The sequence below is a fragment of the Convolutriloba macropyga genome, chromosome 5 (assembly GCF_964194025.1).
Source record: "Convolutriloba macropyga chromosome 5, txConMacr16.3, whole genome shotgun sequence".
In the NCBI taxonomy this organism is placed as follows: domain Eukaryota; kingdom Metazoa; phylum Xenacoelomorpha; order Acoela; family Convolutidae; genus Convolutriloba; species Convolutriloba macropyga.
Genome location: NC_134472.1, coordinates 60267294 through 60281456, shown reverse-complemented (window position 1 = coordinate 60281456; position 14163 = coordinate 60267294). Strand labels below are relative to the sequence as shown.

At 37.3% G+C, this 14163-nt stretch overlaps 1 protein-coding gene across 1 annotated transcript in view; it reads right to left on the bottom strand.

Annotated features, from left to right (window-relative positions):
- Positions 1–2060: 2060 nt before the first annotated feature.
- The window catches only part of LOC142339509 (uncharacterized), a 95765-nt gene continuing 83662 nt past the window's right edge, over positions 2061–14163 (bottom strand). Inside the window, exon 4 of the mRNA XM_075389594.1 lies at positions 2061–2372. Within this exon, the coding sequence (XP_075245709.1) occupies positions 2137–2372 (236 nt within the window). The 3' untranslated portion in view covers positions 2061–2136. The remainder of the gene's footprint in view (positions 2373–14163) is intronic.

Genomic DNA, 14163 nt, shown 5'->3' with positions numbered 1-14163 from the left:
GGCGAAATTGTGAACTATCCTTGTACAGTTTAGCTCTTGGTATTTACCTGATCTGGTCAAGACATTCATATTTTTCAATCGAATTTTGGATTGGACTTCAAGACTTGTTTTATTTCTTTAGAAATTATTTCATTTGGAAGAAACAATCTAAAATGAAGCCAATATAGAAAAGAATTGAAGTCTATATACAGCTCCCCGACATTTAAACCTTGTTGAATAATTTATTAGTCGTGATCACCCACCCCGTCTAAATGCTTATTGCTAAACATAGCCGGCAGATCGCCGGAATAGCTGCGAAAGAATAGACCTGCGTGCCATATAATTGAGATAGAAACAGATACAGACCTAAATTGAAAAAAAATCGACGCCACTCAAAAAACTAGGTAAAAAACATTCAGCGATAAATTAATAAAGCTTGTTAAAATTCATTCCGCAGAAGCCTCTTATTAAGGACTTTTACTGCACAAATGAGTTTCTTTGACCGTAAACAAATTCAAACTAAACTTAAGTTTTAAAGTGCAAAAGTCATTTTATTGAGTGAGGTAAGTCACGTATGATCAAAATCTAATCACGCAAAAAACCTAAAAACTTTTGCTAAAGCGATTGAGAAATGACGTCACGCGCGCAAATGCCGTTAGTGAGAGGAAGAAGTCATTCAGAAAATTTGACTTTTTCAGCATTGCTGTGTGAAAAAATGTAAAACGAAAAAAGAGCGTCAGACGACGAAACAAAAAAAACCAAGAGCACCGCAATATAGCTTCACTCAGCTTACAGCTATAAAAAATAATACTGATCTCTATTTTGTTGTTGAACACAGGAGTGTGCCTAACTACAGAAGAAATCAAAATAGCGAGCACTCTTCATTTTTTGTTCTAAAAACAAACCGATTAATGTCGGAAGAATTGCTCTTGAACGACAGGCCAGGCAATTCAGTTCAGGGGCTGTAGCCTAGATCAATTTTTCTTTATGGGTGCAAAAACACTTGACCGGGCCGGGATTCGAACTGTGGACCTCCACATCCTTAACCAGAAGCACTGATCGGCTATAAGTCCCTTCTCGTTGCTATGCTGTAATCGTTTTCATTTTAGCAACAAGCTTTACTTCGAAGTAAGAAGTAGAGATCACTCAAAAATGAAGAACGAAAGCGCGAAAAAGTCACTTGAAAAGTCAAAGAATGTTCTCGAAGAAAATAGCAAAAAAGGTCAAGCGAAAAATTTGCATAAAAAAGACCGACACGTTTAGAATAATTGCCATGAACTTCGTTCAAATGCAATTAAGTACTTTCTTCTATTCTTATTTCAATGGCAACCAGTGTCACAGGAGTCAACGGTGACATTTTCCTGCAATCTGCTGATTAGTTTTCAAATTAAAATGAATTTGTTAATTAAACAAACTCAAATCGAACATAAAACCGTATAACAGAAGAATTCACAAGACAAAAAAAAAGTGAATTAAGCATTTAAAATTTTTTTAACTCCACTTCTTTCCTTTCTTTGTACTGCTTTTTTGTATTTTCAAAAGCGCCTTTTGTAGTTGTTGATGTAGCCAAAATAGAAAAAAGTGACGAAGTATGTAATCCCACATCAGTAAAACTGAAAAAAAATCATCTCCAGAAAAACAGCCAGTTCTCTTTTCCTTAAAAACTTGAGTTACCATCTTAATCTATAACGTGTCTTCTAACTGTTTTGAATAAAAAACCGTAGACAAAATGTAAAATGTAGATCAATTCAAAACATTAGCTTGAAAAAGTTCTCTGTTATATATAAAAGCGTGGGTCACAGTACTGCATGCACGCAATCATGCCCCATTAAATAGAAAAAGCTTATGTGATGTTACGAAAAAACAAGCAAATTATTTAATTGACAACAGGACCTAACTAGAACTGAAAATCCGGTTTTATCAGCAGAAGCTTCTAAGCAAAAGTGGTAGTAGGACATCCAATCCTTAACAGCTAGTGCATATTTTATCCAGCTCCACCTAGCCAAGTCTAGAAAAAGGCTAGTTCTATTCGACAGGACATACTAGTCATTAGGGTCGTTATTCCAATTAAACAAAACAGATGCGTGTCCAGCACAATTCAATTATCTGAGCTGTCGGGTAAAACAAAACAGTTTCTGTAGAAAAATAGAGAATTTACTAGGCGTTGGCAGCTGACTTGGGTTCATTTTCCATATCATCATTCGCAGTTGTTTCTCCATTTTCTGCTTCTTCAAAGTCAATATTTTGCTCAATAACTTCAGGTTCTGTGGCAACAACATCACTGCTATATTCACCCCGTTCATCCACTAAAACTTCTTCATCATAGGCCGAAATTTCACGACTATCATTTGCTTCTGGGGATTTTTCTTTAGCACACACTGGCTTGACAGCATCTAAATGTAAAGAAAACAACCATAGCACAGGAGCGCGATTTCATTTTAAGTTTTAACATGCCAGACCTCTGCGGTCCCGATTCTACAATGCCAGATCTTCGTATCATATACAATGCCAATATTTAAAACTGCCGTCTTTTTTAAACATGCAAAATGCATGTTTCAAGCAAGGTTGCGTGACTCCTGCTATGTTCACTTCAAAATTCTGAGTTGAACCTCGAACAGCTACGCCGCTATTGCTTAATGCCAAATTTCTCAGTGACTTCATCAGAGTCACGTAACCAACACTTATAAAACATGGAAATCTGATCACGTGTTAGAACTGAAGAAGTTGCTAGATGTACGTACTTACAAAGGCACTCCTTGCTACATGTTATACGTACTTACTTGTTGTACGTACTAACTAGCTACATGATTACTTCTCCATTTTATAGCTGTCACAAACAAACAGAATGAAAAAGTTCAAATAAAGAAGAAAGAATTAATTTCGTTATTGTGATACAAATCAAAAATAAGCAAGGACAGATAACGAGATCATTCGGATCTGCTATTACAATCTGTCCCTAATAACAATAACCACTCAACATCGATAATGGATTATATATCGAGCATCAATTATAAAAATCAGTGCACCGTGAACTAACAACAATTTGGGTAAAATAAATGCTATGAACCTCCAAAAAAATTAATGCTAAGACTAGCCAATGAAAATAATTACCACTGCAAAGATTATTCTGAGATTGACTAGTAACCATTTTTCCGTCGAGGTAAATTTTCGATTTTCAAGAACCTATTATAGCTGATTTTATTCGAATATAAACCTTGTTAGTTCAAAATTATTGACTATATAGTTTTCTCAATTGGTGACAAAAATAGTTTTTTTCCCAAAAGACAAACCCAAGTCTGATGAAATACTGGATTGAGTTTTATTGATCTTTCGCTCATTCACAAAATGGCTCTTCTAAAAACTTCAGATCGGAGCCTCTGGTAACCCTTCCGCAGGAATGTTTAAAAGCAAAAAGATTATTGCATAAGTCTTGTGAGTGTTTGCTATTTGTAGCTTTCCGAACAAATTTCAGAACAAAGTTCGCATTGTGTAGTTCCTGCACTGTTAGGATTGAATTCCTTGCAGAAAATTCGTTGAATTGATGTCTTTCTTCTAAAGTGAATCAGCTTAACCATGTTCTTTTGTAACCATGTTCTTTTGTAACAGAGTTAGGTTTTCCGGACGAGTAGCTCCCTATCTTTTAAGTTTATGAAGTAAGATATTGCGGTTAACTGAATCAAAGGCCTTTTTAAGGTCTAGAAAAATTAGAAACATTGAGGAGCTCTGTCCTATTCTCACTTTCTCAGTAAGTTCAACTAATGCATCAACTGCTCTATATTTGGACCTGACGCCAAATTGTTTACCGTAACAGAGTTGTCGAGATTCAAAATATTTAATTCGATTGAAAAAACACGCTCAAAAATTTTAATCCAGGCATTTAGAAGTGAAATTGGCCACTAGTGATTTTCTTTTAGTTTGCAATCTTCTTTATTAAGCATATCTCATTTTACTTTCGCCAATTCTTTAAGAAAGACTCCCCTCTGTGTTGAAAAATACACAAAAAAGTATTGCATTATAAATTCCAGAGATATTTTTATTTAAACACTATTTATTATATCATCGCCCGACGAATAATTGCTGTCAAGCCAAAAACACAGGGGGCAGATTGCCAGAGAATAGCCGCGATAGCTTTGTAGATCTGCAGTCTCGAAAAATCAGTGAAAAACAAACCAACGAAATCATCCTTCCATTAAATGCTGATACGTTATTTTTTTATTACGAACCTGTATAACAAAATCCTGATTCTGTTAGCTGCTCTTAAACAACATTCAAATAGAGCGACACATACTAAATTGACCTTATTTCCCTGACTTTGAGAGTGAAGAAGCCACTTCGTAGATCTGAAATCTCGAAGGATAGTAACAGAAACAGGCCAATATAAATGTCCTTTTGTTAAATTCCTAGATGTTATATTTTGATTACAAATCCGTATAAGTAATTGCTGCTTCTATTATCTGCTCTCGGATAACCTTCATTTAGAGTGACACGCACTCACTTGACCTAATCTGTTTCAATTAAAAAGAAGAAAAGTCAGTTTGGGAGTCCGTAAGTCATTTTTGAGAGCGAGTTATGTCACGCAAGACCAAAAACTTAACCAAGCAAATGACCAAAAAAACTCGCTTCAATAAGAGTGAAAAACAACGTCAACGTCACACACGCAATTCAGTTGAAATTTTATGAACGAATAAAAAAGCAGGTTTGAAGTGATTGTGACGTCATATGGTTGTAACAAAAATCTTGACAAAAAACATAGCCAGAAGAATTCCGCAAAAAGAATAGAAGAGTAGTCAAAGAGACAGAGTCTAAAAAGTATATAAAAACTGAAGAACATGGGTATTAAGATATTTCTTGAACGTTAATTGAAGTCATAAGTTACAGATTATCTCCAGAGATTTAATAGATCAGAAACATTACAAGTTTACTAGGAAAGTCAGTTTTTAGAAAAGCAAGGATAGGTCAGTGAAAACTGGAAGATGCTTTGAAATTTGTCAGTGAATACATCTGCTTTGAAATTTTGGTCTTTCGTGAAAACCTTATCCAAGCACGTGAATGCCCGAGTAGTGGTGTACGTAATTTGTTGCTTGTAACCACAATTCAGCAATAATTTTGAGAACCAATTAGATTCCGTCATGTTCACATTAAAGTCGCCCATAATAAGCAGTGGATCAATGTTCTTGATTACACGAACATTTGAACTCTTGAACGCTCAGATGTTGCTGACTTTGGATTGCGGTCTATGGTGCACTAACAGCAGGTTCAACCGGGAAACGAAAGAAACACTCAGCCTGCATTTGTAAACAATCAGAAAGAAAAAACAGAACTAAAATAGAAAATTGCCATATACACGGAGAGTAAAAAGAACTATGCATACTGAAAATTAATATAAAATTTGTTTACCTGAGAATTATTTAAGTGAGAACGACTATAAGAATTTATATTACAAACTTTTATATTACAAACTAGGGAACTTGTTGACACTCTTTCATCGGTTGCTAGGACGTTTACCCCTTGATGAACGTAAAGGGCAATTCCAGCAGGCTGTCTCACTTTCCCTGGCCAGTCAAAAGAAAGTTTAAAACGAGGGCGTTTAAAATCTGACGACAAGTTGGAACTCAAAAACCAGGACTCTGCAAAAGCTACAACATCGCACTTAGAAAAAATTACAGACCCATTGATAAGATTGTAGAACTTAGATAAGCTTTGAAAATTGTGGAATGCGACATTCAAACTCCCTCTTTCCGCTTTAGGATTACGAGAACTGCAACGGAGCTTCTTTTTCTAAACGCTCCATTTCAGCAACTGCTTTTTCATTCGCTTTAATTTGATCGGCCAAAACATGAACAATCATATAATTTCCTTCTTCTGTTGGATATCTACTCAGAAGTGCGGGAACAGCGGTTCTACTCCCAAAATCACAGGCTAAACCATTGCAAGCATTTTTGCTTTGAAATTTGTGCATTGAGAGAGCCGAGGCGTAAAGAAAAGGAACTTTTTCAATAAATTGCTAGAGTAATTTCTTCTGTTTGCAACACGAAACGTCCGAACAATTTTTACAACAGGTGTCTCATTCCAAGAAGTATAAGTCGGGTAAAAGCTCTTTGGGCTTCATTTCCGGTTATGTCATCTGCAAATTGAATCCACATAAACTTCAATGCCGTGTTTTCAAAGCTGATGTCCATCAGTTTCCCCAATGATCCATTCGACAGACCATCCTGGTTATAAATGTTAACAGTTACAATATATAAGGCAAGCCTACTGATGTGACCAAAAGCAATGCCAGTCCTGATGTTTTGTCTTCAAGCATAGTTTTGGCAACTTCCACTGCTTCTCGAGACAGCTCATCATTTCTCGCAAACTCCCCTTTTACAGTGTCAATGTCAAGAATTAGATACTTTTCCCCAGTACGATTGGCCAAAATGTTTTCATTATGAGCTCGCACTTTTGAACTTAGCCTACAAGCATGAGGCACTCCATGCGGTACCTGCTTATCGACAAGTTTATTGTGTCTAATATAGTCTAATGCAAGCACTTTTCCGACAGGAGGTCGTCTGAGGAGTTGACACCACGAGTCATCATTTTCCCATTGAGCTCAAATATTTCAAAATATTTTCAAACTAATTCGGTTAAATTTGAATACCCATCGCTACACAATTCCAACACGTTTCCGTCACGAACTGGCTCTAAATGCAGAAGATCATCAAAACAGAAAACGAACTCAACCGGTGGGTTTACCAACTTTTAAAATTTCGCAATTGTTCATCAATACATTAAAGAAAGTTACATCCTACAAAAGATATCTCGTCAAATATTAGAACCTGCAATTGTGACAACTTGCAGGGATAGGCGTTGGGCGTACTCGACGAAATTTCACGCACAGAACGCAGAGAACTTCCGAAACTGAGCCCAAGGAGACTATGCAAGGTTGCTCCTCTGATGCTTTTTTCTGCCATTCCAGTATAAGCACTCGAACACTGGGCTTTGAAACAATAATCGTATGATCACGGAAGAGACGAATTAATTCCTGATACACAACACTAAAGCAAAAAGCATCAATTTTTAACTGAAAGTCACTAGATTTGGTTACAGACCGTCAGACATTCCATTCAGTGTGCTTCTTATAAACAAGATATAGTAGGAACAACTAGAAGTACTAACGTAATTAACAAGCTTTTCTAAGTTCTAGCAAAGCCAGCCAAAAACAACAACCTTGAGCTTTCACAATCTGAATTGCAGAAACAACGATTTGCTTCGCCGAAAAGCACCTCCAAAAGGAACTTTTCTTGACTCTCATTGAGCAATGAAATCATTTCGTAGTATTGCAGGTGCGAGTAAAAACTTGGCATGCACAGAAACCTGCTACCATCGAGATTGATAGAATGCGTAATATTTCTAAAGCAGTAACAAATGTCGTCATCATCCATGGAGAGCGTTTCGAGCCACACGTGTGGCCTCAGACCTTTCAGTTAATTCAGGTTCTTCAGCAACTTCTTTAAGAGCAATCTCTACGTCATTCTGCCAGAAACAGAACTTCATCTGTTCAACCTCAACCTCATCCGTTCAAGTCATTATAACGATCAACGTAGCTTAAGAAATTTCCGAGGATATCCGATTCATTTTTGCAACGAAAAGGAATGTACAAAATTAACTGCTCGCGATAAGAAATTTCTCAGGGTTTGACGTTTCAGAGAAATTGACAAAACGGATTATTAGAAAACTTTTGCTGTTTTTAATCTGACGAAGCTTATGTTTGTCTTTCAGAATAATAAGATTACTTTCTTCAGCTTCGTTTTTTGAACCGATATCTACTTGATCCAATGCGTCATAATTTCACCTGTTGATGCTCGGTTCTTAGAATAATCAACCATCTTCAATTAAGACATCCATTCTGCCAAGCAGATACGTTCAAGATTATCCGGATTCTGCAAAAGCTACAACATCGGAAGGAGAATAAATTCGACCCATTGATAAGGTTGTAGTACTTAGATAAGCTGTGAACATTGTGGAATGCAATATTCAAACTCCCTCTTTCACGTTTAGGATTGCGAGAACTGCAACGGAGCTTCTTTTTCTAAACGCTCCATTTCAGCAATTGCTTTTTCATTCGCTTTAATTTGGTCGGCGAAAAGATGAAGAATCATATAATTTCCTGCTTCCGTTGGATATCTACTCAGACTCATAAAATAAAGTGGTGGAACAGCGGTTCTACTCTCAAAATCAGATGCTAAACCGTTGCAAGCATTTTTGCTTTGAAATTTGTGCGTTGAGAGAGCCGTTGCTTAAAGTAAAGGAACTTGAACTCTTTCAATAAATTGCTAGAGTAATTTCATCTGTTTGCAACACGGAACGTCCAAACAGTTTTACAATGGGTGTTTCATTCCAAGAAGCATAAGTAGGGTAAAAGCTCTTTATTTTTTGACGGGCTTCACTTCCGGTTACGTCATCTGCAAACTGAATCCACATAAACTTCAATACCGTGTTTTCAAAGCTGATCTCCATGAGTTTCCCCAAGATCCATTCGACAGACCATCTTGGTTATCAATGTTAACAATTACAATATATAAGGCAAGCCTACTGATGTGACCAAAAGCAATGCCAGTCCTGATGTTTTGTCTTCAAGCATAGTTTTGGCAACTTCCACTGCTTCTCGAGACAGCTCATCATTTCTCGCAAACTCCCCTTTTACAGTGTCAATGTCAAGAATTAGATACTTTTCCCAAGTACGATTGGCCAAAATGTTTTCATTATGAGCTCGCACTTTTGAACTTAGCCTACAAGCATGAGGCATTCCATGCGGTATCTGCTTATCGACAAGTTTATTGTGTCTAAAATAGTCTTATGCAAGCACTTTTCCGACAGGAGGTCGTCTGAGGAGTTGACACCACGAGTCATCAATTTCTCATTGAGCTCAAATATTTCAAAAAATTTTCAGACTAATTCGGTTAAATTTGAATACCCATCGCTACACAATTCGAACACGTTTCCGTCACGAACTGGCTCTAAATGCAGAAGAACATCAAAACAGAAAACGAACTCAACCGGTGGGTTTACCAACTTTTATAAAATTTCGCAATTGTTCATCAATACATTAAAGAAAGTTACATCCTACAAAAGATATCTCGTCAAATATTAGAACCTGCAATTGTGACAACTTGCAGGGATAGGCGTTGGGCGTACTCGACGAAATTTCACGCACAGAACGCAGAGAACTTCCGAAACTGAGCCCAAGGAGACTATGCAAGGTTGCTCCTCTGATGCTTTTTGCTGCCATTCCAGTATAAGCACTCGAACACTGGGCTTTGAAACAATAATCGTATGATCACGGAAGAGACGAATTAATACCTGATACACAACACTAAAGCAAAAAAGCATCAATTTTTAACTAAAAGTCACTAGATGTGGTTACAGACTGTCAGACATTCCATTCAGTGTGCTTCTTATAAACAAGAGATATAGTAGGAATAACTAGAAGTACTAACGTAATTAACAAGCTTTTCCAAGTTCTAGCGAAGCCAGCCAAAAACAACAACCTTGAGCTTTCACAATCTGAATTGCAGAAACAACGATTTACTTCGCCGAAAAGCACCTACAGAAGGAACTTTTCTTGACGCTCATTGAGCAATGAAATCATTTCGTAGTATTGCTCGTGTGAGTCAAAACTTGACATGCACAGAAACCTGCTACGATCGAGATCGATAGAATGCGTGATATTTCTAAAGCAGTAACAAACGTCATCATTATCCCTGGAGAGAATGTTTCGAGCCACACGTGTGACTGCAGACCTTTCAGTTAATTCAGGTTCTTCAGCAACTTCTGTACGAGCAATCTCTACTTCATTCTGCCAGAAACAGAGCTTCATCCGTTCAAACTCAACCTCATCCGTTCAAGTTATTATAACGATCAACGTAGCTTAAGAAATTTCCGAGGATATCCCATTCATTTTTGCAACGAAAAGGAATATACAAAAATAACTGCTCGCGATAAGAAATTTCTCAGGGTTTGACGTTTCAGAGAAATTGACAAAAGGGATTTTTAGAAAACTTTTGCTGTTTTTAATCTGACGAACCTTAAGTTTGTCTATCAGAATAATAAGATTACTTTCTTCAACTTCGTTTTCTGAACCGATATCTACTTTATCCAATGCGTCATAATTTCACCTGTTGATTCTCGGTTCTTAGAACAATCAACCATCTTGAATTCAGACATCCATTCTGCCAAGCAGATATGTTCAAGATTATCCGGATTCTGCAAAAGCTACAACATCGGAATAAGAATAAATTAGACCCATTGATAAGGTTGTAGTACTTAGATGAGCCTTGAACATTGTGGAATGCAATATTCAAACTCCCTCTTTCACGTTTAGGACTACGAGAACTGCAGCGGAGCTTCTTTTTCTAAACGCTCCATTTCAGCAATTGCTTTTTCATTCGCTTTTATTTGATCGGCGAAAAGATGAAGAATCATATAATTTCCTGCTTCCGTTGGATATCTACTCAGACTCATCAAATTAAATGCTGGAACATCGGTTCTACTCTCAAAATCAGATGCTAAACCGTTGCAAGCATTTTTGCTTTGAGATTTGTGCGTTGAGAGAGCCGTTGCTTAAAGTAAAGGAACTTGAACTCTTTCAATAAATTGCTAGAGTAATTCTGTTTGCAACACGAAACGTCCGAACAGTTTTACAATGGGTGTTTCATTCCAAGAAGCATAAGTCGGGTAAAAGCTCTTTATTTTTTGACGGGCTTCATTTCCGGTTACGTCATCTGCAAACTGAATCCACATAAACTTCAATGCCATGTTTTCAAAGCTGACCTTCATGAGTTTCCCCAAGGATCCATTCGACAGACCATCTTGGTTATCAATGCTAACAGTTACAATATATAAGGCAAGCCTACTGATGCGACCAAAAGCAATGCAAGTCCTGATGTTTTGTCTTTAAGCATAGTTTTGGCAACTTCCATTGCTTCTCGAGACAGCTCATCATTTCTCGCAAACTCCCCTTTTACAGTGTCAATGTCAAGTATTAGAGACTTTTCCCAAGTACAATTGGCCAAATAGTTTTCATTATAAGCTCGCACTTTTGAACTTAGCCTACAAGCATGAGGCACTCCATGCGGTATCTGCTTATCGACAAGTTTATTGTGTCTAATATAGTCTTATGCAAGCAGTTTTCAGACAGGAGGTCGTCTGAGGAGTTGACACCACGAGTCATCATTTTCTCATTGAGCTCAAATATTTCAAAATATTTCCAGACTAATTCGGTTAAATTTGAATACCCATCGCTACACAATTCGAACACGTTTCTGTCACGAACTGGCTCTCAGACATTCCATTCAGTGTCTTTCTTATAAACACGAGATATAGTAGGAATAACTAGAAGTACTAACGTAATTAACAAGCTTCTCCAAATTCTAGCGAAGCAAGCCAAAAACAACAACCTTGAGCTTTCACAATCTGAATTGCAGAAACAACGATTTTCTTCGCCGAAAAGCACCTCCAAAAGGAACTTTTCTTGTCTCTCATTGAGGAATGCAATCATTTCGTAGTATTGCTCGTTTGAGTCAAAATTTAGCATGCACAGAAACCTGCTACCATCGAGATTGATAGAATGCGTGATATTTCTAAAGCAGTAACAAATGTCATCCATGGAGAGAATGTTTCGAGCCACACGTGTCGCTGAAGACCTTTCAGTTAATTCAGGTTCTTCAGCAACTTCTTTAAGAGCAATCTCTACTTCATTCTGCCTGAAACAGAAATTCATCCGTTCAACCTCAACCTCATCCGTTCAAGTCATTATAACGATCAACGTAGCTTAGGAAATTTCCGAGGATATCCGATTCATTTTTGCAACGAAAAGGAATATACAAATTTAACTGCTCGCAAAAAGAAATTTCTCAGGGTTTGACGTTTCAGAGAAATTGACAAAACGGATTATTAGAAAACTTTTGCTGTTTTTAATCTGACGAACCTTATGCTTGTCTTTCAGAATAATAAGATTACTTTCTTCAACTTCGTTTTTTGAACCGATATCTACTTTATCCAATGCGTCATAATTTCACCTGTTGATTCTCGGTTCTTAGAACAATCAACCATCTTGAATTCAGACATCCATTCTGCCAAGCAGATATGTTCAAGATTATCCGGATTCTGCAAAAGCTACAACATCGGAATAAGAATAAATTAGACCCATTGATAAGGTTGTAGTACTTAGATAAGCCTTGAACATTGTGGAATGCAATATTCAAACTCCCTCTTTCACGTTTAGGACTACGAGAACTGCAGCGGAGCTTCTTTTTCTAAACGCTCCATTTCAGCAATTGCTTTTTCATTCGCTTTTATTTGATCGGCGAAAAGATGAAGAATCATATAATTTCCTGCTTCCGTTGGATATCTACTCAGACTCATAAAATTAAGTGCTGGAACATCGGTTCTACTCTCAAAATCAGATGCTAAACCGTTGCAAGCATTTTTGCTTTGAGATTTGTGCGTTGAGAGAGCCGTTGCTTAAAGTAAAGGAACTTGAACTCTTTCAATAAATTGCTAGAGTAATTCTGTTTGCAACACGAAACGTCCGAACAGTTTTACAATGGGTGTTTCATTCCAAGAAGCATAAGTCGGGTAAAAGCTTTTTATTTTTTGACGGGCTTCATTTCCGGTTACGTCATCTGCAAACTGAATCCACATAAACTTCAATGCCGTGTTTTCAAAGCTGATCTCCATGAGTTTCCCCAAGGATCCATTCGACAGACCATCTTGGTTATCAATGTTAACAGTTACAATATATAAGGCAAGCCTACTGATGTGACCAAAAGCAATGCCAGTCCTGATGTTTTGTCTTCAAGCATAGTTTTGGCAACTTCCACTGCTTCTCGAGACAGCTCATCATTTCTCGCAAACTCCCCTTTTACAGTGTCATTGTCAAGAATTAGATACTTTTCCCAAGTACGATTGGCCAAAATGTTTTCATTATGAGCTCGCACTTTTGAACTTAGCCTACAAGCATGAGGCATTCCATGCGGTATCTGCTTATCGACAAGTTTATTGTGTCTAAAATAGTCATATGCAAGCACTTTTCCGACAGGAGGTCGTCTGAGGAGTTGACACCACGAGTCATCATTTTCTCATTGAGCTCAAATAATTCAAAATATTTTCAGACTAATTCGGTTAAATTTGAATTCCCATCGCTACACAATTCGAACACGTTTCTGTCACGAACTGGCTCTAAATGCAGAAGATCATCAAAACAGAAAACGAACTCAACCGGTGGGTTTACCAACTTTTATAAAATTTCGCAATTGTTCATCACTACATTAAGGAAAGTTACATCCTACAAAAGATATCTCGTCAAACATTAGAATCTGCAATTGTGACAACTTGCAGCGATAGACGTTGGGCGTACTCGACAAAATTTCACGCACAGAACGCAGAGAACTTCCGAAACTGAGCCCAAGAAGACTATGCAAAGTTGTTCCTTTAATGCTTTTTACTGCCATCCCAGGAATAGTCTCAGACAAACACTGGGCTTTGAAATATGAATCTTATGATCACGGACGAGACGAATTAACCCTGATACACCACACTCAAGCAAAAAGCATTAATTTTTTAACTTAGGTCACTAGATGTAGTTACGGAAGCTGCAGCCATTCCATTCAGTGTGCTTCTTATAAAAAAAGACATAGTATGAAAAACTTGAAGTACTAACGTAATCAACAAGCTTTTCCAAGTTCCAGCGCAGCCAGCCAAAAACAACAAGCTTGAGCTCTCACAATATGAATTGCAGAAACAACGATTTACTTCTTTTCTTGACAGAAGGAACTTTTCTTGACGCTCATTGAGCAATGAAATCATTTCGTAGTATTGCAGGTGCGAGTCAAAACTTGGCATGCACAGAAAACTGCTACCATCGAGATTGATAGAATGCGTGATATTTCTTAAGCAGTAACAAATGTCGTCATTCATGGTGAGAATGTTTCGAGCCACAGGTGTGGCTGCAGACCTTTCAGTTAATTCAGGTTCTTCAGCCACTTCTTTAAGAGCAATCTCTACTTCATTCTGCCAGAAACATAACTTCATCTTCAACCTCAACCTCATCCGTTCAAGTCATTATAACGATCAACGTAGCTTAAGAAATTTCCGAGGATATCCGATTCATATTTGCAACGAAAAGGAATATACAAAATTAACTGC